This window comes from Alosa sapidissima, chromosome 17, assembly GCF_018492685.1.
Source record: "Alosa sapidissima isolate fAloSap1 chromosome 17, fAloSap1.pri, whole genome shotgun sequence".
NCBI classification, from domain to species: domain Eukaryota; kingdom Metazoa; phylum Chordata; class Actinopteri; order Clupeiformes; family Clupeidae; genus Alosa; species Alosa sapidissima.
In genome coordinates, this window is record NC_055973.1 from 11,779,860 (window position 1) to 11,804,411 (window position 24,552).

Here is a 24,552-nt window from a genome sequence, read left to right on the forward strand (position 1 = left end):
ATTTGACCCGATATATTGATCGTGGAGCAAATCAATCAGTATGCTAACGTGCATGCATGTGTCTCAGTGTCACAGATTTTAGGCCGAATAAAAGAAATGGCTGTGGCGAGCTGCTGTGCCAGGGGTGTGTGTGTGTGTGTGTGTGTGTGTGTGCGCCCCCGTGTCGTGACAAGAGTCGGCTATGATCTGGCTGCCATCCCTGTGTCCAATATCACATCGCTTGCGTCGCGACGCAGCTGCTAATCCCTGCTTATGACTGAAGACATCTCCCAAAGGAGGAGGGTGGAGGAGGAAGTTGGAGGGGATGGAGGGCAGATGAGGGGGGTTGGCTCTGGTCCTCAGACGCAGAGATAGACTAACCGGATCATCCCGTGTGCTTCGGTGGTGGCAGAGGATTTGTCTCGCAGTCCCCTGACGCCGGTGAATCAAAATCAGAATCAGGCGGGCGCGTGGCACGGCGCCGTTGTTGTTTGTCAGGTCTCTTGTTGTCGACGGTGCGGCACAACAACACTCTTGAGGAGACGGGAGACAGTGAGCGCGGACGCCGCCGCCAGAAATGAGGCATCATCATCTGGCTCGGGCTCCTGCAAATTGCTTTTCTGTCCTTGCATTTGTTGAGCAAGGAGATGGAGCCAGGAGGGGCATTTGGGCGTGCAAGATGTGTGTGTGTGTGTGTGTGTGTGTGTGTGTGTGTGTGTGTGTGTGTGTGTGTGTGTGTGTGTGTGTGTGTGTTGCATGCAAGATGTGTGTGTGTGTCTGTGTTTGGATTAGGAGATACAGACTCATGCCCTGGCCTGTGTTTACACCCCCTTCATTTCTGCCCCTTGAATTTTTTCTTTTTTTTCATGAAGGCTATTAACAGCTTTATGGGGCCTTTCGCCAAAGCAGACAAATGAGTTTGTTGTTGACAGCCAGGGTCTGTGGGAGGAACGAGATTGGACCATTAAAAGTTTAAGGCTGGTCTGCCTGTGATTGAGCCATTAGAGGTATGGGCATGATGCTGTGTATCTTAAGGCTAGGCCAAGAAGAGAGAGAGAGAGAGAGAGAGAGAGAGAGAGTGTGTGTGGAAGTGTGTGTATATGTATGTGTGGAAGTGTGTGTGTAAATGTGTAAAGAGTGTGTGTGTGTGTGTATGTGAGTGAGTGTGTGGGTGTGTGTATGTACTGTATGAATGTGTGTGCATGTATATCTGTGTGTGTGTGTGTGTGTGTGTGCACCGTGTGATTTATGCACCACTGGTAATGGACACACATCATCTAACGGGCTCCAGCACGTCACTGACGCGGCGAGGTCACCCGTCGTCATCGTCGTCATTGGGAGTGGGGTTTGATGGATGGCGGGCGTTTCCAAGGGAGACCAGATCACACCACCTCACAGCGACTCAGCAGAGGGAACCTAAGGCCAGTGCTGCAGGAGACAGGAGACAGGAAGGGATGGGGAGCGGGAGGGGTCAAAGGTCACAAGGACAGTCGGGGTCCCGGGAACACCTCTGAGCTCATAACCTGTGAGCGGAAACTGAAATGGAGTGATGAAGTGAAGAGAGTGAGGGAGGCGGAGAGCAGGGAGAGGGGAATGAGGGAAAGCAGGTGAGAGAAAACGATGCAAGGGAGAGAGAGAAAGAGAGAGAGAGAGATAGAGAGTGTGAGTAAAGAAGTGAGATCAAAAGGATGGAACAAATGAGGGAGGAAAATGAGAGCGATTAAACATAATGAAAGGAGTGAAAGAATAAAAACTAATAAGAACGACAGAGACAGAGGGCGGTGACACACACACATGCACTGGGCGGACACACAAGTTGCGCTGGGCGGCAGACAAGCGAGGTGGTGGCTGTGGCTGTGGCGGCGTCTCCACTCAATCAGACGCCCCTGCGCTGATGAATAAAGGGATCTAATCAGCCAGCGCTCTGGTATAAATTAGAGCGAGCACCTCTCTCTCTCTCTCTCTCTCTCTCTCTCTCTGTGTCTCTCTGTCCTCACGGGGCCCGGCTGCTGCCACCGCCGCCGCAGCCATGACTCACCCCCTCAGGGCCACCCAGGGGCCGTGATGTCACCCGCGCCGGAAATGAGAGGTAGACAAGAGAGAGGGGGAAAGAGAGAAAGAGAGAGAGAGGAGAGAAGAGAGAAAGAAGGAGACGGAAAAGTTTTGTCTTACTTTTCCCATCCCGTCATGGGTTTTGCGTACCCCCTCGTCGCACACTTAGAGTTCACAGCAGTTACAAGACCAGCGCCAGTTTCCCTCTCTCACTGAAAACATACAACTTGTAAAAAGCTTTCAGCAGACTTAGACTTGTCACAAATGTCATATACATTTCATAACAGATTTGCCTGCCATTTTGCTACCATCGTAGCTGTCGGGCCACCATTGCATTATATAACATTGTTTTAAGATTATGCAACAGTTGAATCCATATTTAATGCGCATTACAGTATGTATTCTATATGATCAGATAGCGTCCGTGCTAGGCCAAACCCAGGGGAGACCATAGCAGGGACTAAATGAGATGCCGCTCATGCCAGGATTACAGCCTCTCCACTGGCATCATCATGTCCAGCCATGGTCACGGAGATGACAGGGGGGGTGGGGACAAATAAATAAGCTCTTGTCGATAAGAGACTTGGGCGGCTTTGTCATGTGTCCATCTGGTGAATTTAAATGTTGAATGAAGGCTTGTTCAAATACGTTTTGCAATATTGTAATCTCATAGTTGTAGATGCAATAAGCATGCAGGATACTGCACGTATGGACTTATTTATGTGCATAGCAAAAGATAAATCGCTTGGTTAGATCATGCACTGCTTTCATGTATCTCCAATTACAAACCTGAATGCCTCCTACGGGGCACGATTACCTCCATGCTCCACCATAGGTGATTAAATAGCATTTAGAGGGTGAAGTAAAGATGCACAATGATAGTTAAGACTAAGTGATTGCTCCGATTTTCTCGGCCCTAGTTGAGTGAAAATGCAGACATGCATGAAGAGACAGTTCCAGAGCCAGCTTAAAGCTTTTGAAGCTGGGAGCCATTTCACCAATCCATGGCTCTCCCAGGAATGTTGATAACTCAATCTTGAGCCATGCCACAAAAGCATCCATCACTGCAGCATAGATCCTTTTATGTTTTCCCCTCTTTCTCTCCCTCTCTCTCTCTCTCTCTCTCTCTCTCTCACTCTGTCGTTCTCTCTCTCTGTCTCTCTCTCTCTCTCTCTGGTATTTAGCCTGCACTCTTATCATGAGCTTCGTAGCCCAGTGTACCCCATAACTTAAGTGAAGGGAGGGGAAGGTCCTTAGTCCCAGTCAACCCCTCACAGGAAGATCAGACTCTATCTGAGAATCTTGCGATATCCGCTGTGATAACGCAGGTCATTCACTTTTGAGCTTTAACAACATCACCTCTGCCTCAGACTCAGCACTGTGGAATTATGCAAGTTAATCTGTGTCAAATGCAATCTGTGTCTTAAAAGATGGAATCATCCTCTTCAGCATATTCATGCTCCATTTTCTCTCTTTCTTTGTCTCTCTCTCTCTCGCCCAGGAGGAAATACAAGAAGACGTCACAGAGGTAAGATCCACCAAGCTGGGGGCTTTACCCGACTCTCGACTCTCCACCGCCGCTGCAGCAGCTAATCCAGCAGACCCCCCCCCCCCCCCCTCCACACACACACAAACACACACACACACACACACACACACACACACACACACACACACACACACCCTTTAAGCTCAGTGGCCCCATCTGAGGCAAACCCAGCCAGCGTACCTTTGGCTTTGTGCAGACAGACACGAAAGGGGATGAATACAAAAAAAAACGTAAGGCCGATGAATCCCATCAGTGGAGAATTCTCTCTGCTTTGTCCCATTCTCACCCTAAAGCTGCCTCACAAGCCACGGCTGTAAACGTAACTGATGGGATTTGTCTCGGCTCGAGTCTGAGCTCAAACCTGCATTGACCCTTTTCCTTTTACCTCCAAAACTTGTAGAGGAGATCTGTGAGGTAAACACTCTTTAGCACATTTGCCTGTGGCTAAGGCTACAGTACGTCTACACCAGTGTTTCTCAAACTTTTTCAGACCAAGGACCACTTAACCAATAAAAAAAAAATGACGGACCACTTAGCTAAAAAAAAAAAGAGTAGACCTACTTCAACAATATATTTACACAATAGGCCTACTCAGTGAACCACCTTGCTTATTGTCTTAGCAAGTTGCTTATTGTGTCAGAGGATTTATATGATTTAAACTGGCGTACATAGGCAGTGTTACAGAACTGTTTGGATTTACATACAGGTTGTTTCAATATTGCAAACAACTCATCTATATTATATTTACCATGTCTGCTCGCAGACCACTTGGGATAGCTTGCGGACCACCAGTGGTCCCCGGACCACACTTTGAGAAACACTGGCCTACACACTTTTGTTACGATTCACCCTCCCGTCCACATTCGCCCATCGTATCAATGTCTCAGAAGTGGAGCAATTTGGATATGCTGGAGACCCCGAACTCATTTTGCTCCGCAGCCGTATCGGACGAATGTGGACGGTGTGTCAGTAGTGTATTAGTCATTAGTAAGTTGGCCATTTTGAGATCTCAAGGTGATATACAGTGATGCACCCAGTGATACCCACCTCAGCCAATGTTTGCTGGTGATCAGACTAACCTTCATCACACATAGTATGTGCAAAGCAAAGCCACTATGTATGATTGTTATGGGGAAAAGCATCTAATTCTGAATTCCCTCCATTTAAAATAAATGGACAGTGCTGAAATCTTGGAATCAGTGTTGAGTTATGTTCCTGCCATAGTTGGAAAATTGTGTGCAACTTTTATTTTTACATAGGAATATTTTCCATCCATTATCTCCATTGTCCAGTCAGTCTGTGTTGAGAAGGAAAGAACGAAAGAAAGATTGTGTGTGTGAGGAAAAAAAAGATTGTGTGTGTGCATGTGCGTGTCGTGTGTGTGTGTGTGTGTGTGTGTGTGTGTGTGTGTGTGTGTGTGTGTGTGTGTGTGTGTGTGTGTGTGTGTGTGTTTGTGTGTGTGTGGAGGATGGTTTGATGGAAACCCTGAGGGTTAATGGGAATAGGTGGGATGAGACGCCAGTCTGATGTGATGCCTAAGCCACACCTGACCTTGGCTTAACCCTGTCAACTGTGTAGCATCTCCGGCACTCGGCAGCTATGCCATGAGAGAAAATAACATGTGTGCGCTCTCTCTCACACAGGCACACACACACACACACACACACACACACACACACACACACACACACACACACACACACACACACACACACACATACACGCACACACACACACATACTGTACACGCACACACACACACACACACACACCACACACACACACACATACAAACACACTGACATACAAACATACAGATAAATACACACACACACACACACACACACAAGCACAGACTCACACACATACACACATACTGCTATGCAAGTACATACAGATATACTGTATGCATACATTCTGATGTCCCATTGATATAACACTCACAAACACAAGCTGTCACAAACACAACATTTATGTTGTTCTTGTCAAGCCAAAGCGAAAGACAAAAAAAGCATCACAGATGCATACAGGTATACCGTACTTCCTCCCGGACACAGCTTGCAAAGACAGCGAAAACACCCTTGCATAATACACACTGCAGATACACAGAGATATGTACATGCATGCAAAGTCATACATCAGTCATGACAGGCCTGTAAAAAAAGGCACGAGAGAAGGAGAAAAAGGACGTCTTGATGCTGTGCAGACACGGGCAGAGGAAGTGTGTGTGTGTGTGTGTGTGTGTGTGTGTGTGTGTGTGTGTGTGTGTGTGTTGTCCACAAGGCAGTTCTCACAGCAGACAGAACACTGACACTGAGACATAAACAGCCTCTGGTCTTCTCTAGGCACTATGTGTGTGTGTGTGTGTATGCGCATGCTCGCGACTGTTTGACAGTATTTGATGGATTGTTGACAAGAATGAGGACAAGGGATGCTGGGCATGAGTGAGTGTGTGTGTGTGGTTGAGAGAAAGACACATGGTGGAGGACAGCGTGTATATGTTCTTGAAACAGACAAAGATTGTGTGTGTGTGTGTGTGTGTGTGTGTGTGTGTGTGTGTGTGTGTGTGTGTGTGTGTTTCATTTAGCCTCTTCAATACGGTAGAGGTCTCAGCTGTGCAGATTGACTCAGCGAGACACGTGAAACAACTCCAGAGCCCGAGGGTCAAACACTCCACCATGCCTCTCCACCCCACCCCACCCCACCCCACCCCACCCCATAGCCTTGACATTGTCAGGCCAGCCAGACAGAGAACGAGAGCCATGACACGGGAGCCCTGCACCGCCCTCCTCCCGACCGCCTCACTCTCTCACTCACTCCACCCATCACGCAGACAAATGAGCAATCCCAGCGAGACAGCCGAAGCAGCTGATGTATGAGACACCATTGGGAAGCAGCAGGAGTCGGGCGAAAAACTATTTACTCTGGACCTGCACTCACAGGGCCAGATGAGACTGCACTTTTGGAGGAGGAGGGCACATGTCTGAAGATGAATGCTTGAAATTGTGTTACTGAGTCATGATAGGAACCAAGGCTAATAGTGTTGGCTTGCTTTCTACAAACCACACACATGCAGTCCAATAGCACCATTTCCTTTTGCACAGCTCTCTGTGAGTGTGCACCATTACTTTTAATATCACTTTCACAAGACTATTGCAAATTGTTAGAATATCAGTCATTCCTACATCCATTTCCACCATGTGTACCTGTAGATATGTTCATATACATACAGTGTGTATATTACAGTAGCATACTGTACATCCAAGAACTACACACAACTCAGTTTTGTGCTTTGTGTGGCTCCACATGTGCAGCATCTTCCCTGAGTCAGGGTGACCCCATGGAGGGCCTGCTGTGTCCACCATTGATTGAGCTGAGAAAAGTACTGTTGACATGAATGAGAAATGAGAGTCGGTGGTGTAGGGAGGAAGAGAGGGAAGAAGGGAGAGAGGGAGGGAGAGAGAGAATAAGAGAGAGGGAGGAAGCCATGAGTGAGCAATGAGACAAAGAGCAAGCACAGGTACAGGCTGACTGCCACTGTCTGGTAGGCAGCTAATTAAAGATGCACATCAGTGCCTATGAGGCGGTGTTACATTAGCTGCAATTATCACCAGCAGTGACAGTCACTGACGCCCGAAGCTAGTGTGTATGCGTGTGCGTGTGTACATGTGTGTACCTTTTCTTGAGCATGACTCCTTGTTTGATGCACTCACTGTCAGACCAGGGTATTTATGTGTGTGCGTGTGGTGTATGCGTGAGTATGTGTGTGTGCACACATTGTTTTTTATTTACAGCAGAGTAAACTACACAGGTCGTGATCCTCCTTTAGAACCAGACGTTTGCCCTGTTTCCTTTCAAACCCTGGTCGTTGTGGAGGGCTCGCATTACAGATGGATGAGCAGCATCTGGCGCAAACACGCAGGGTGTACTGGTGCAGTTTTCTCAGCAGACTCAATAATCAGATTTCCTACCCGGCCCTGGTAGAATTTCAATTATGTCTCCTCCATTAAGTTTGCACATTTTTCATTAGTTTTTGCCTTTTTGGAGAGGGTAAATTGTCAAGTTGAATCCCCCCCAACCCCCATCATCGCCTTGAGGAAACGTCTGTAATCATTGGAACAGGCTCCAGAACTGTTAATTAATCACTCGTATCGTTTGGCTGCAGAACATTGCATATGGAGGCAGGCGTGTGATATTTAACAAATCCCTGATTTCATTTTTATCTTTATTTGAAGACGGGTTGTAGAAAAGCATGTTTTAATGATACCCTCTGAGGCGCCAATGTGGGGTTTGGTTCACGCTGGAAGTTTCTGGATGTTTTATTCATTCACCCTCATTTACGTTGACTTTGTCTCTACCTCCAGCTGACAACTTGTTCTGTGAAACTTGTTAATTTTATTTATTTTTTGTTTCACATGTTTTTTCTTCACATTTCATGATATATTTTTTTTAAATGATGAAGATTGATGGATGGACAGACAGAGAGAATACATGAAAGAGTACAGGCAAACCCACAGCAGGAGCCTCGTGCCTCCTGAAGGCCGTGTGTTTCTTGCATCGACTGGATCAAGCTGAATTCAATGAGTGCCTTCAGAGAGATTGCTAAACCCTTCAAAAGGCACACTCCTCAGATGTCCACTCTGCTAATATGTTCTTCTGGGGATGCCGAGTCGGTTGTGTTTGTTAGCAGAAATATCCTTCTCTCTGTCTGTCCGTCTGTCTGTCTGTCTGTCTGTCTGTCTGTCTGTGCTTTTGTTGTGGTGTCATGAAACTTTTTTCTGTCTGCAGTAGATTAGTTACTCTGTAAAATGTCTGTATGCATTTTAGAAATTGCATGTGTGTGTCTGTCTGTCTGTCTGTCTGTCTCTGTGTGTGTGTGTGTGTGTGTGTGTGTGTGTGTGTGTGTGTGTGTGTGTGTGTGTGTGTGTGATTATATTTGTTTGATCATTCAGGTCTCTACTCAGTTTTCACCTCAACGACTCAGTCATTGATCGGGTTGCATGTCCAATTACTCCTGGCCCATCTGCTAACAAGACCTGTATCGCACTCTCCACCACTCACAGGCCGGCTGGCCCCTCTGATCAGTCAAATGCCTAGCCCTGTTCCCAGTTTATAACATTTGGATGTTTTAAATGATTGAGTAACCCCCCTGCCCCCCCAATCCTCCCTCTCTTTCACTCACACACACTCTCTCTCTCTCTCTCTCTCTCTCTCTCTTGGGTCTCTCTGATTGGAAAGTACATCGACAGGACAGTTACTTCTCCAAATCTGGCAACCGCTCACCGGCAAATTGGTGTCAGCCTGGTGTCTCCTCCTGAGGGGACGCTGCTTGTGTGGCTGATGACGGACATCACTTAGCAGCTCGCTGCCTCTGCCTTGTGGGCAGTGACCGGCGGCCTGACCAGCTGACCGGACTGAGTGTAAATCTGCGAGGGGGGTTGGGGGGTTGGGGGTGGGAGAAAGGAGAGGACGACAGCAGAGTGTGAAAAAGGTTAGTTCTGCAGTGTGAGAAGCTGGAGTTAATCCAAGTGTGGTGCTCTCAAGGACAAAGAAAGAGGAGGAAGTCCCCTGGACCAAGGCTGAGAAACAAGCCCAGAGTCTTTTCACACTGTGTGAAGGGCCACTTTTGACCACAGTTGGGACAGGTTCAATTTCAGCAGCCCACCCTCATGCCTGAGTGGACATTTTATAGATGTGGCAGAGAGCAATTAAGCATATCATCTGTAATGTCCATATTGATCAATTTTGTCTGGTACCCTGGGGATTGAAAATGCGTAGTGAGTCTTTTGCTTGATGTGAATGAGGCTAAATTGTTTCTTGTTTTTGTTTTTTTATTTGTTTGTTTTAAGGCAGTGGTTTAGTATTCCATAAAGATTCAAGCTCAGCTGAGCTGGACCTAATTGGATGCCTCCAGTGATCCTGTAGGGCTCGACAAACATTTACTAAATTTAATGATCTGAGGAGCGCAGAGAGAGAGAAACACAAATAGACACACACACACACATTTACACACAAACCAGTGATCCTGTAGGGCTTTACGAACATTTACAAAATGACATGGGGAGCGCAACTCTTTCTCCATTTCTGTAAACCACACACACACACACACACACACACACACACACACACACACACACACACACACACACTTTGACCCCTGCTTACGTCTCTGAGCTGCTGACGAGTCTGTGAGCGTGTGTGAGCGAGTGTGTAGGGACCAGTCTCGGTGTGGCCTTTCTGCTGATCTAATTAAAAAGGCCGGCCCGGTCGGAGGCAGCTTAACTCCTCAGTCGTTCCGGCCTCCCGTATCCCCCGTTGCCCGGCTCAATCTGTTTTCCACACATGGCGACGCCACACAGCGCCCGCACCGTGCCATGCTACTCTGCCACGCAACAGCATGCCCTCCAGATGGGGTTTGTTTTTTGTTGTTGTGTTGAAATCCTTGCCACACTCGTTTGTTTTATCTTCAAACGTGTTGTTGTTGTTGTTGTTGTTGTCGTTGTCATTGTCGTTGTTGTTTTTGCTTGCTTTGTTTGTGTCATTATGAGGTGTCATTCGGGCCGCGGGAGTTTAATGAGTGTTTCAAGTCATCCTGTTTTTTGTTTTTTTTGCGTAGGGAGGTTTGGCGTCACTTGGTGACACACGAGAGAATTTGGGAATTAATGTGTGTCTGGGAGTGAAAAGCTCATTTTCGAGATCGACCCAGAAATATCCCTAATTAATTTAAAACAGATTAAAGTCGATTATGTGCGGCAGCCAAGCCTTTTTCCTAAGAATTCATAAGCATATTTCATACCTTGATGTTGATATAACTGAATGACATGGTCTGTGACTTGTCTCACATGATTGGTAGCATTTTGCCACAGCGCTGTGTGTGTGTTGTGCTGTGCTGCATCCTAAGCAGCATTGCCGGGGTGTGTTTAGCTCAGTGAAGGTCCTGTCTCATCTTGCCTCGGTGCAATCTGATTTCAGCTCGTTAATTGATCACTTTCACAGGCTGTGAATCACCGCGCTTGCACCTGATAATTAAGCAAAGATAATTACCCGAGTCAGAAATGGACATATTTACCCCATGATTGCTTCTCACGACTATTTCTCCCTCCCTCCCTCCCTCCCTCTCTCTCTCAAATACCTTTTCTTCCTTCTCTCTCAGTCTCAGATTTCTTTGCAAATGTTTCACAAAACATTAATCTGCCCCCATCTGAGCCTGAATATCTGTATGATACACACAGTCATATCAGGACCACAACATGCTGTGCTCATTAAATATCTGTATGATACACAGTCATATCAGGACCACAACATGCTGTGCTCATTAAATATCTGTATGATACACAGTCATATCAGGACCACAACATGCTGTGCTCATTAAATATCTGTATGATACACAGTCATATCAGGACCACAACATGCTGTGCTCATTAACAGTTCCTGAATTTATACTCTTTTTACTTTCTACTCTTTTATTATTTGTGTATCTGCACATTTTCATCCAAAGTGACTCATTTACAAACGAATACAACATGGTCAAGTAGCTGATCCAGGAGAATCACATTCAAAGCACAGACAAGTGTCCCAATTGAGGTGCCACAGAAGCAAGGAGTCTAGACTGAAAAACACACTATGATGATGGCAACACCAAGCCAGACAACTCTGTTCATTAACAAGGTTTGACCTTGGATAAGGGAGTTCAAGTAGTTCCTGGGGCTGCTTTGTAGGCCAGTATTGTGGACATGAACTTGATGTCAAGCCACCAAGGGGAAAAGATTTCAAGTGGATGCAGACTGAGGGGGTTCTAGTGGACAGGCCAACAGGACTCTTTTGCAGCAGACATGAAATGGGTGCCCTGAACAATGAGTTATGCAGTGCAGACCGGCAAGACCGTAAGACCGAAATGGGCTGAAAAGTGATAATCTAAGTTGATCTAAGTTCATATGTAAGCTGAAGGTAGCATCTCTTCAGTCATGGTGAGATGCCTGTGAGGCAATCCAGCAGTTATGGTTATTGCAGGCACTTACCACAGTGTGGAACACGATTCACTTTGTTTTAGGACTGTTTGAGGCTAGAGGGAATGCGGAGGAATAATGAACCTCAAATTTTATTTGACTGCGCACCTGTTCAGGTTTAAAATGTGCAAAATGTTTATCTATTCAGGACTGACAGTGTGTCAATTGCAAGCGTGTGTGTGTGTGTGTATGTGTATCTATCTGTGTGTGCGTGTATGGGTCTGTGTGTGTGTGTGTGTGTGTGTGTGTGCGTGTATGGGTCTCTGTGTGTGTGTGCGTGTATGGGTCTCTGTGTGTATGTGTGTGTCAGTGTGTGTGTGTGTGTGTGTGTATGGCGTGTGTGTGCGTGTATGGGTCTCTGTGTGTATGTGTGTGTGTGTGTCGTGATGTGATGGAAATGAGTTTGAATTTTTATCTCAGAGAGCATGTTTGCAATGTCATTCCACCTCCACCTATTCACTGCTAGTCTGAATTTGCAACTTCTCTAAATCCAAAAGTTTGATCTTCAACCTGTAAGACATTTTGAACAACTTTCCAGTAAAGTGAAGCTGGCATTGCATTTTTAATGAGAAATGCAACTCAAGCACAGGGAACCTTGCAAAAAAAATGACAATAAAATAGCAGTGACTTGCGATTTTCTGCAAACTACTAATAAAAGCCTGACTCTAACTGAAGGAAGTAAATGGATTTTGAATCGGTGTGAACTTCAGGTGACAATTTCATCAGCTCATTGTAGAGGCTCCTGAGCTTGTCATTGGGTTTGCTAAGAGACATCACCCAGTCATTCACCAAGATAAACGAGAGAGACCATAGAATAGTAGTGAGGACACCAAACTGTGATTGCCATCAGTGGTTTGGTGTAGAAAACATTTTCATTGTTATCAACCATAAAGTATTGCCATTTGCCTAATTTAATGCAGATTACCTTCAGTAAAAGAAAAATAGATATCTGTCTTGTTTTCCTTGTGTCTTCTGAGATTGGATTGATGAATGGCCAAGACTCAGGGTGCCCAGAGAGGAAGGTGGTGTCCAGCAAGGGCAGGGCTCACCCCGCCATACGGTAATGGAAAGTCTGAAGCCTTGAGACATCACGCTGCTAGAGTCAATAAGTGACCGCCCCTTACGTCCCATCAGGGCTGCCAGCCAGTGCTTGTAAAAAAGGACCTCCCTGATTAAACCTAAAACTTTATTGTTGTTTGCGTCGGTTAGGACCTGAGACTGATTGATTGTCGCTGTCAAGCAGCTGGGCTTTTTCAGGCCGGATTGCTCCCAAAAATCTTGTGATGGAGGTTTTTGTTGGCCTGTTCTTTTTCATCAAGCTGTCGGCTAAGCTTGACGTGTGGCACAGCTAGCAGCAAAGCGTTGAGGTAATTTCTGAAGCGTAATTTGCCAGTGAGAATGTCACAGCAGTGCCGTTCAAATGCTAAATACGTCAGTATTGTGTTATTTTTGTAGAGATAATGAGAGCAGATAGATGATAGATAGATAGATAGATACTTTATTGATCCTCAAGGGGAAATTCAAGGGTCTCAGTAGCGTAAAGACATAACACACAACATGCACTTACAACAGAAATGGTAAACATTAGTACAAGTATAAACATATAACTAAACTCAACTGTACAATAAAGTCAGTAGAAGATAAGATAAGAATCTAACAAACTAAATACTAAATACACTATATAAGTTAAATTAAGAAAGTCCAATGTGCTTGAGGGTGATCAAGCATAAGACGCTTGTAGTGACAGGGCCAGGACTGGTGAGGTGCTAAAGGGAGTGAGTGTCGTGATGAAGGTGCAAACAGTAGTCCAACCATAGTCCTTAGTTGTGTGTGCCTGGCAAGGTGCTCAAGGGAGTGGGTGTCATGGTGAAGGTGCAAAAAGTAGTCCAACATTAGTCAACAGTGCAACAGTAGGGTCTAGAGACCAGCATAAATAATATAGTCAAATAGGAGAGTAAAGTGTAATGTAAACAAGGTAAAATAAAAACTATTTCAGTGCAAGAACGGGTTGAGGTAACAGTGTAGCAGTAAAACAGTAGTGAAACATTAGGCTGTGTACAATAGTAAAACAGTAGTAAGCAGTAGTGGGCAGTCAGTACTCAAAAAACATGGACGTGGAGAGGGTGGAGAGGCAGACAGACTAAGCAGAGAAGTCTATCTCTCCTCTCCCCTTTAGTGAGGCATTGAACAGTTCAATGGCCCTAGGAACAAATGACTTCCTCAGCCTTTCAGTTGTGCATGGCAGTGAGCGAAGTCTCCAGCTGATCAAGCTCTTTTGGTTTTTGATAGTGCTGTAGAGCGGATGACATTCATTGTCCAAGATGTTGATCAGTTTGTTTAGGGTCCTTTTGTCAGCTATTGAAGTGATGCACTCCAGTTCAGCTCCCACTACAGAGCCAGCCTTCCTTACCAGCCTGTCAAGTCGCCCAGCATCCCTCTTCTTTGTGCTTCTTCCCCAGCATACCACTGCATAGAAGAGGGTGCTGGCCACAACAGAATTTGCATTTGCATTCTCAGTGGTGCTTCTCTCCTCTTGAACTCTCTCCTCTCTTCCTTCCCTCTTTCTCTCTTGTATACCGTCCACTTCCTCCCTCACTCTTTCTTTCTCTCTCCTGTTTCCTGTCTTGCTGCTTTGGCTCCTGGTCATTATTCTGACATGGGTGATGGACAGCCTGACACATAGATGCCCCATTCCGAATGCAGATGTCTTTAGGAAATACAGACTTAACCTTTGCATGACTCCAAATATTATTCTTCTGGAATGCTTTGAAATGTAAACTGGCTTCCATTGGGGAGAGAGAGAGAGAGAGAGAGAGAGAGAGAGAGAGAGAGAGAGAGAGACTCCCCCAGTCGTAAGTCACACGGCAGCAGTGGCTTCAGTTTAGCACAGCTGTGATGGATTTGGCTACAGTTGACTGATCGCGCACAATACGGCAAATCAAGAGTGTCAGCCATGGGAGACAATCAGGAGGTCTTTGTTTATGAGATCACTTCAGCTCCCCCTCTGCAACCATCACCAACACACACAAACAAACACACACACACACACACACACACACACATACACAATGCATCCCCACACACATGCAGTTGTAAATTATACACCTGAAAGAAATGGTCTCGATTGTCTCTCCTGGAATGTGTGGCTGGCCATAATCATTATTATTCGTTCATCAAAAGTGATGGGGGCATTGGTGAGAGGCTGACCCGAGTGTTTGGCTCACTGTGTTGTTTTGAGTTACGACCTTCCATATTCCGCTCGGTGGAATGCACCGGCAGACAGGTTGATTTGCAGCTTTTTACTGATTTGATTTCACATCTCGTGGCAGGTTAATGCTCCCCCTCCCGTGATTAATGGGCCCGTCTGCCCCCAGGGGGCAGGGGGGGGTTTGGCTTTCAAAAGATGCCACACATATTCACCGCTAAACGCTTTATCTGATCGCCCCATCCACTTTTGCATCCTGTCTTGATGACATCACTTCATGATATCACTACATGGCCACTGGGCCTTGGCATTCCAAATGCAATTTCGGAGCCTAGAAGTTTATCAGCTCGTTTGGAAATGCAGTGTGTGTATGTGCGTGCCTGTGTGTGTGTGTGTGTGTGTGTGTGTGTGTGTGTGTGTGTGTGTGTGTGTGTGTGTGTGTGTGTTTCTGTATATTTGTGTGCCTGTGTGTGTGTGTGTGTTATTCATGTAGCTTGTTGTACTGCATCAGATTTGGCCAGCGTTGGCATTAAGGTGGAAAGGTGATAGAAAAGCAGGGCAGTAAATGCCATATGTTGGGCGCGTATGGTGCGCACGTGGCTCCGACAATACACAGGCCAGCTATTCCGGTCAGTGCCCTTGCATTTCTGAAGACTCTCTCTTTCTCTCTCTCTCTCTCTCTCTGTTCATTTGTTTCAGTTTGACCAGCAGGGCTGGAGAGGACAAGGTCGAGTTACAGTCCCCAGGAACCCCTCCAGTGTCTGTCATGGAGGCCTAACAATTATGGCTTTATCTAGCCTCTGCAGAAGCCCCCTGTCCCAGAGCCAACCTGTCATTCATGGGTGTAATGACCAGGGCCTGGGCACTACACAGTGGCCAATACACCCTCTGATTTACAGGTCGCCAACACCACACCAACATAATAAGGATTTACTGTACTCACATCATCCACAGAGACTCTTGATCCAGGTATTCAAGGCCTGGTGGACTCCATCCCTCTCTCTCTCAATCTCTCTACCCTCTCTCTCTCTCTCTTTCTCTCTTTTTCTCTCTCTGTCTACACCTCCGCTCTAGTCACCCATCTTTGTTGAATCTGCAATCCCTGCCTACAAAACAAATGACCTAGAAAAGGTCCTAGACCTAGAGTTATTGTATTAATGGCCGACACCAAGCGTGTGGCATGTGATGCATTCATCATTTTCTACGACCCCCACCCCCCACCCCCCCACACACATACACACACACTTCTTTCTACAGCCCCTCACCACAATGTCCTTTTTCCACACTGTCCTGCGGGAGGAAAACTGTGAATATTATGGCGATACAAAGGGTTGTTTATCCTCTGCAAATGCTTTGAACTTAGCCGTCTAGGCTGGAAAAGTCATGCTGCGGAGCATTAGTGAATAAATTCTTCCCCCCAACCTGCTGCTCAGCCATGTGTGATTGTTATAAGTGCACTAATAATGTATGCACATCATGTTCAATCTGGTGCAGTTTTGCTTGCATTTGGACTGTGTGTGTGCGTGTGTGTGTGTGTGTGTGTGTGTGTGTGTGTGTGTGTGCATGTGTGTGTGTATGTGTGTGTGCATATTTGTGTATATTTGTGTGTGTGTGTGCGTATGTGTATGTGTGTGTGTGTGTGTCTGTCCTGCTTTCCACCTCTTTAAATACCCACTCTCTCCTTTATAGGCACAAAAGCATAGCTTTGAATATTGGTCAAATTTGCACACACACAACACACACACACACACACACACACACACACACACACACACACACACACACATACCTTCATACCTTCTCATTGACAGACTGCCACCTTGAGCCAGGGAGAGCACTGAGCACAGCAGTTTTGAAGTCAGTGTCTGACGAGTTTGTGTGTGTGTGTGTGTGTGTGTGTGTGTGTGTGTGTGTGTGTGTGTGTGTGTGTTGGGGGGTGGGGGAGAAAGGGAATAATGAATGAATCTATCCTGGAGCTCTCTTTGAGTACCTCAAATTGGTTGGCAAATCTGTTCCCTGCTAGTGTGCACTGCCTTTTTTGTTGTTGTTTGGAATAAATGGAAGAGGAGGTGGAAATAATTGCAGCAGCAGAAATATTGGACATTTTGCATCTCGAAAAGTGGATATGATACAAGCATAACAGCCTTTAAAACTGTTTGATGCTGCTCGGTTTGATGTTTGTGTTTTGTCAGTGTAGGGGGGCAAGCTTTGAAAAAAACAACAAATAAGTCTGAATAATAAAACCATACGGTCGCCTACAGACACAAGAAAAAATACGGCATAACCTCAGGGCTTGCAAATCTAATGACTGTGCATCGATCTATGGGCCGGGCAACAAGCGAAAGCAGCCAGTACGATAAATGTCCCAAATAACATTTCTCTTACTATGTGTGTGGGAGCATGGGAACCGAATGCCTGTGGTGGGAAAATATTGAACAATAATAGATGCTCAAGCAGATGCACTATAGCTAAATACAAACAGCACATACATAAATAAATGGCATGGGCAGCCTCACTCTTAGCAGGCTGGCTTATTTCACTTTCACCCCACGCCTCAACGAGGGGCTAAGAATCTGAGCAGATTTGCACACATGATTGATCCGATGGTCCCTCATTACGCGTCTGAGATTCTTTAACGGCAACATTTAACATAAATGTCCATTTGCATACGTTTACACTGGGGCCAAATGGTTTTTGAAAAAGGCTGAAATCAGTAATGAAACCGTGTGTATCATTAATCATGACGAGCCCATCACATCACAGCGCATATAATTGCTTTGCGTTGCGCATTAAAGTGCTTGCTTTTTGACTGGCGCCATTACCAGTGACCCGTGGTGGCTGTGGCTCTCTTTGTCAGCCTCCTCCATGGGGGCTTGTCTTGCGCTCGGCCCCGGAGCTCCGGCCCCTCCGCCTGGCCGCAGATGGGGACGGACGAGGCGCAGGGGAGGAGCCTGGTGGGGACCTGGCACGCGGCGGCTCTCCCGTCAGAGAGCCAAGGCACGACACCAGAGACGGTCAACGAGGCAGCGAGAGAGGAAAGAGAAAGACAGAGAACAACACAGAGAGAGAGAGAGAGAGGTAGAGAAATCATGGAGTGAGAGACTAGTGAGCTTGAAGGGGAAAAGAGAGAGAGGGGAATTAGAATAGGGAAAGATGATGGAACACGACTCAAGACACTTACATGCCAGGAGTCTTTTAACCCTTTTCTGTGAGGAGACGTTGTTATTGTGTAGGGGAGTGGGTCAGCTCAGCAGAAAGCGGCTCTTTCAGCTCGTGGTTGCCGGCCGGTTCTACTCAGTTCTGTGTCGTTCCACTGACGGCTCCCTAATTGTCGGCCTGCGATGCCCATTAAACTTTTCACCCACGCTCAGGATCAGAGCCCACTGCTTGTCCTCTCACTCGCTTTGCTCGCTCGACGCAGCTGCTCCCGTTGCCACAGTTACCGGGAAACAAGGCCCACCCCCTGACAACAACAACACCCACCGCCTCCAACACCCCCTACCAGTCCAGCAGTGCACATGCCAGAGAGCTGTCAAATCCCAAAAGCTCCTCATTGATTTCTCATTAGCAGTGTGTGTGCTGGCCTTTTGCCTGTGTGCTGCAGACTCAATGTAGAAATCAGGAGGTTAATAAAGCAGCTGATGACTATTGATGAATAAAAAGTTTAATAAAAGTTTCTCTATCTATATATCTGTCTATACACACATACATAAATACATAGATGTAAGATTATACATTTTATGTATACATTTCTTTTTTAGTTATAGTGATTTTCAGGCATCAGATCCGATATCAATATATTTATGAATATAATATATGAAGATCAATATATTTACCTTACATCATTGTGATTTATATATTTTTTTCATTGGCAGTGCATACATGTTCTTGTTTGTTGCTGCTGACCTTAAGATGTTCACTGCCAGTTCAGGATTCCTCAGACACCTGTGGGGACAATTGATAGCGTGGGAGGCCAGTGGCAGACGAGGGGAAGGACAGGGAGAGGCCGTGAGAGACACAGAGAGAGTTCAACTATGCCTTGGGCCTGCAAAATGACCTGCCAGTCTTAATCCTCCTCGAAACCTGATCCATCAAGGAATGAAGAAGCCCCCCAATATATTATATACACACACACACACACACACACACACACACACAGTCATACACATTGTTATGCACACACATTCAAACGTAATGCACAGACATTCTAACACAATGCATACACACACACACACACACCACACACATACATACATACAGCACATACATACCTGCAAGCCTACACACACATGCACACTTGCACCCGCAGTTCATCGCTCATTTTGTCACATGGAGCGACTGAGAAGGGTGAGGTAATTTTTTAGAGGCAGCTGATGATTGGGAATGACAGATAGATAAAGAGAGAGCGGGAGAAAGAGAGCGTATGTGTGTGTGACAGAGAGAGAGGGATGGCGAGATGGAAAGAGAGGGAGATTATAATGGCATGCCACTCACTCGTTAGGGTAGGCCAGTATCAGCTCGTGTTGAATGTCATTTGTGTCAAATGAGCAAAATGCCTGTAATGCGGGGGTAATAACAGGGGCTCCACATTGGTATGTTTGAGGGAATGAATTTGCCCTTTTTTATCCTGTGATAACCTTCATCTCTCTCTTTCTCTCTCCCTCTCTATCTTTCTCTGTGTGTGTGTGTGTGTGTGTGTGTTTATTAGGGGTAGACATTTGCCATGGGTGCCCTGAAGTGGCATGGTTGGCACAGCAGTATGGAATTCTGTTTGCACAGACTCACTCCAACTACCTCTAAATATAAACAGCTCCCCTCTACACACGCACACACACACACACACACCAGAAGTCAATTCAAACAGTGAGCCCACCCAAACAGTGCATCTCTGTGACCTTGATCGTTTGAGATATTCCAAGGAGTGTATGTCTCCACTGGCTCCTTGATCGGCAGCAGCGATCAGTCACGACAGGAGAAGTTTTTCTGAAAAAGGACATAAGTCATTGGGCAAGCCCCTCCTGATGCATGGTGATAATGGGTTGGATTGACAGCACCGGATGGATTGGCGTTGAGCACTTACCTACATAAGCACTATTATGTTCTGTGAAATGGATTTGTACAAGACATGATTGTCTTGAATGAATATGAATATCAGTCAGAGAGTATATGTGTGTGTTTGTGTTTGCGTATACATGCATGGGGAGGGGGGCGGGGTGGTTGTACAGTGTGTGTGTGTGTGTGTGTGTGTGTGCCTGTTGCAGCTTCTCGCTATTTGTGTCAGTGCCCAGTGTGGAGAGGGGGTGGGGGGAAGTGAGAGAAAGAGAAGAAGACTCAGCCAGCTGTGACTTGCAGTATAGCGGCTCTTATGACCTTCATTATAAAAACAACCCGATAGAGGAGAGAGAGAGAGAGAGAGAAGAGGAGGGAGGGATGAGGGTGAGATGAAAGAAAGAGAAAAGAGAGAGAAAGATGTCTCGTCACGCTGCTTTGGAGAAAGGGCAATCTGTTTACATGTATGAGAGAGGGTGAGCGAGGTCTCTGTGGAAAATACGGACGCCATTGAGCCCACGTCAGTTTAGAGTATTCGATCTAAATTCACGCAGCATCACACAAGTGTTGCACCTTAAAATAGACGGCTAAATATTTTATGTTTCTTTTCATTTCTACCTCTCTTCATTTCTCTGGCCCCCATTCATCCCCCCCATCTCATTTTGTCCCTGTGACCTACCCTCTTTTCCTATCTCTCTCTCTCTCTCTCTCTCTCTCTCTCTCTCTCTCTCTCGCCCTTATTCTGTCAAATTGTCTCTCACTCTTTCAGTCACACACTTCACTCTCCATCTTTCTTCTCCTCTCTCTCTCTCTCTCTCCCTCTGCTCCTCTTCCTTTCTCACACACCCATAAAGACTATCACCGAGGCAAATCAGATGGACAGCCAAGGCAACGCTTGAGCAATATGCTATCTGAGATCTCGTGAGCGCGTTTAGATATCACAGGATGCCCGATGGACCACATCCTCATGCGTCACCAGCAAGCACAAACACAGAGCTCCATCGAAGGGCTCTCATCACTGACCGCCATTACACACTCCTGTAAGCTCCTGTAATACCTCAGGTTGAGTGTCCGCTTTCATGACTAAACTATAGCTGCTGAAATGACTGATCATACATGTACACTAAATGCTATGTAAGAGGCACTATGCTTTATGATGACTGGATAGTCAGAATGTTGTCAGTAGAATGTTGGGTAAATGTTTTTTTTTTTTGTAAAAAGCTGACTTTGAGAGATCAGTGCCGTACCAGTTTCCAGTTGTTGTATTCACTGCACCTAAACTAGCTGTGTGTAAGATATGTAGTTTTGGTAACACTTTACTTGACAGTATCGACATAAGAGTGACATTACTGTCATGAACACATGACACTGTCATGACACATGAACCCTAACCCTAATCCTATCCTCTAATCCTAATCCTAATCCTAACCCTAACTTGTTATAACAAAAACCAAATGTCACTTAATAACAGAAGTGTTACGTCATGAACGTTTATGACTTGTTTATGACACGTTCATGACGGTGTCATGTCACTCTAGTTGATAATGTCAAGTAAAGTGTAACCGTGTTTTTTCTGGATTGTTACTTCAATGCTTCTGGTCAATGCTTCTGTGCACTAATTGAGGAAAAGAGCCCATCAGTGGAACTGGACACCCTGCATATTTAGTCATGTGCTCCCATTCACTGTGTTTCCTTTCATCCTCTTTGAGACACACTTACTGCACCCTAACGTAACACAAGAGACACTAACACACACTAGCTTGACACTGCACACTTAATTCCAACACCATTCTGTCTTTTAACCCTTATAGTCATTCTTGCTGTTATCTGTCATGTGCTCTCATTCACTTTGTCATTGACTTCCTTCTTCATTTGTCCATGCATTCACTTACTCATTTCTCATTTTCTCACTCTGTCATTCATTCATACTGTCATTTGTTCGCACGCACTCTATCACTCACACATACACACAGACACCGACACACAGACACAGACACAGACACTGACACACACACACACACACACACACACACACACACAGATCAACACACCATACTCAATCTAGCATTGCACAAGCTGGACATGACGTTGGCTCCAATCTGCTAGAACAACAACCTGTAATTCCCTGGCTGCATGTGACTGATGGCTCTGACTCTGCGCTGATCAGATTAGACCAGAGACAAGCGGTGTGTGTGTGTGTGTGTGTGTATGGGTGGGTGGGGGTTGGCTTGACATTTACTCAGCTCCCCAAACACTAACCCATCCCATCCCAGCATCCCCCCTGGCTGGTGCCTGGGTCCACTGAGCCGGCCTTCTGGAGGCCGAGCGGCTGGATGACATCATAGCCAGCGTCCCACTAAGCTGGATCCACGGGGGTCAGGCATGTCTGAGCTGCTGTCATTGGCTCTGGCGTGCCAGGGACATCTCTGATGACCGCAGCGAGTGTCATTCAAAGATAATATGAGCGGATGATGAACAGAGATCATGGTGAAAAGAGAGAGAGAGAGAGAAGCAGGGGATGAAATTGCATGTGTCACAGGAAGAAAGATGGGTCAGGAATAAAGGAGTAACTGACTGACAGATGAAAACAAAAGAAAAGGCTTAAAGATCATCAAGAAAACAAGAGAGAGATAGAGAGAGAAGGATGGAGGGAAGGAGCAGGAGAGAAATGGAGATGGATGTATCCCCCAGGGGTAGAGGTGGTGACGGTCAAGGCATGGCACTCAGTCTGGGGCAAGTGTGTGGGAAGAGGCTCCCCTGAGGCAGTGCTGCGAGACTCACTGTGTGTGTGCGTGTGTGTGTGTGTGTGTGTGTGTGTGTGTGTGTGTGTGTGTGTGTGTGTGTGTGTGTTACGATAGGTTAGGGTCACATGGTAGGGCAAGCACTGACTTACAGGTGGAGCTTCAGTGATGTCATTACCTGTGGCTAATTAGGCTAAATGGAACACCTGTCCGGGGGCCTGGGCTCACAATTAGTTCAGGCCTTTGAGAAAGGCAGCATGGCCTGTGTTTCCCCTTTGAAGAGAGTTTGCCCGTGAACAGGCAAACTTGGACAATTTACCGTTTGTTTGGATTTTAAACCACCACACCACAAAACTGAACATTTCAACCAAACCAGCGCTTGGACTATTCGTGAGGTGCGCCGAGAGCTATACCGGGTCAGCGAGAGCCACAGGTAAGTGACCTCTCGCTGGAGCTCTTCCGAAGCTGACACGCACACATTCGCAACCACTCACCTAGGTCTTACTTCCACGTCTGTACACCACGTAGGGCCAGTGTGTAAGGTAACGTTTTGGGGGGGGGTTTTTGGCGTTAACGTTGCGTGGTGGTCCGAGGCTTCAGCTAAGAAGAATATAATATACCCTAGACACGAAGCTTAGCTTAGTTTGGATGCTGTGCCGTGGCCTGCCCGCAACAGTGTGTGTGTGTGTGTGTGTGTGTGTGTGTGTGCGTGCATTTGTGTGAGTGTAGTGTGCGTCTGTGTGTGCATTGGCAGTGCTGCAAGACTCACTGTGTGTGTGTGTGTGTGTGTGTGTGTGTGTGTGCGCGTGCATACGCGTGTGTGAGTGTAGTGTGCGTCTGTGTGTGGGTGTGTGTGTGAGTGTGAGTGTAGTGTGCGTCTGTGTGTGTGTGTGTGTGTGTGTGTGTGTGTGTGAGTGTAGTGTGTGTGTGAGGGGGGCATGGGGAGGGGAGTTTGTCCCTGGAAGAGCAGAGGGATCAGGGCTTTCACAAGAGCCTTCTGTCCACCTGTGCTCCACACAAGCTGTGACTTATAAAGGACCCAGGAGATGGGTGCTCTTACTCTCTCCATCCCTCTCTCTCTCTCTCTCTCTCTCTCTCTCTCTCTCTCTCTCTCTCTCTCTCTCTCTCTATCCCTCTCTCCTCAAGACTCTCCCAGGTTCAAGAGCACAGGAGTCCTCCTGCTACAGCCCCCACTATCACTTGTGCACCCACAAAAACACTTAGACAATTACACTGGCATTCACACATCTGAAACCTCCAAAAACAGACCAAAGGATGTACTATTGTTGTATGTATAATTATGTACCAAACGTAACACAAGCTTGCAGTCCATCAGTATTTTCTTTCGTGCTAGTAAATATATGTGTGTGTGGTTGCTCAGTGTACTGGCAGTGCACTGGCAGCTCAATTGCCACCTGGACCAGGGTGTGGAAGTGCTGTCTTTAATCAGTGCAACCCAACAGTTTTCCACCTGCTCATATCATCAAACAAACACAAAATGTGTGTGTGTGTGTGTGAGGGGGGGGTTGATGTGTGTGCCTTTGGACTGGAAACTATTTTTGTGATGTTTTTCTATCTGGCTGGTGATGTTTGGAACACCATTTTGATAGATACAATAAAGTGAAAAATAAAATGTTTGATTTTCTCTAGAGTATTTTTCATTAGTATATCACAGCATACTAGAAGGTAGAAACCAGTTGACTGAGCCATGGACATCAGTGAGGATTCAACATGGGATTGCATTTCTGTCCCAGTAAAATCCTAGAAGCTGACACAGATCCAAATGGACTCTCTGAAACCAAAATCCCATACTACAACTTTCAAAATCTACCAGGATGGTGTTGGGATTTGGAGATGCCAGACTGATCTGCAAGTTGAAATCTATAGCTCGCGAGATCAGGATGGTCTCACGAGGCTAAGACAGAGGTGCGCTAGGCACAAAACAGACCAGGGGAACAGATAGTACTGGTT

General features: G+C 46.3%; 1 protein-coding gene across 6 annotated transcripts in view; it reads left to right on the forward strand.

Moving 5' to 3' along the window:
• The window catches only part of LOC121687989 (calcium/calmodulin-dependent 3',5'-cyclic nucleotide phosphodiesterase 1A-like), a 68,257-nt gene that overhangs the window by 1,739 nt on the left and 41,966 nt on the right, over positions 1-24,552 (forward strand). For 5 of the 6 annotated variants that reach the window (XR_006024472.1, XM_042067247.1, XM_042067250.1 and 2 more), the window contains exon 2: positions 3,533-3,559. Coding sequence is in view for 5 of the 6 variants with exons in the window: in XM_042067247.1 (XP_041923181.1) it covers positions 3,533-3,559 (27 nt within the window). In the remaining variant the exon portion in view is untranslated. The remainder of the gene's footprint in view (positions 1-3,532; positions 3,560-24,552) is intronic. The other variant, XM_042067248.1, reaches the window with a different exon arrangement.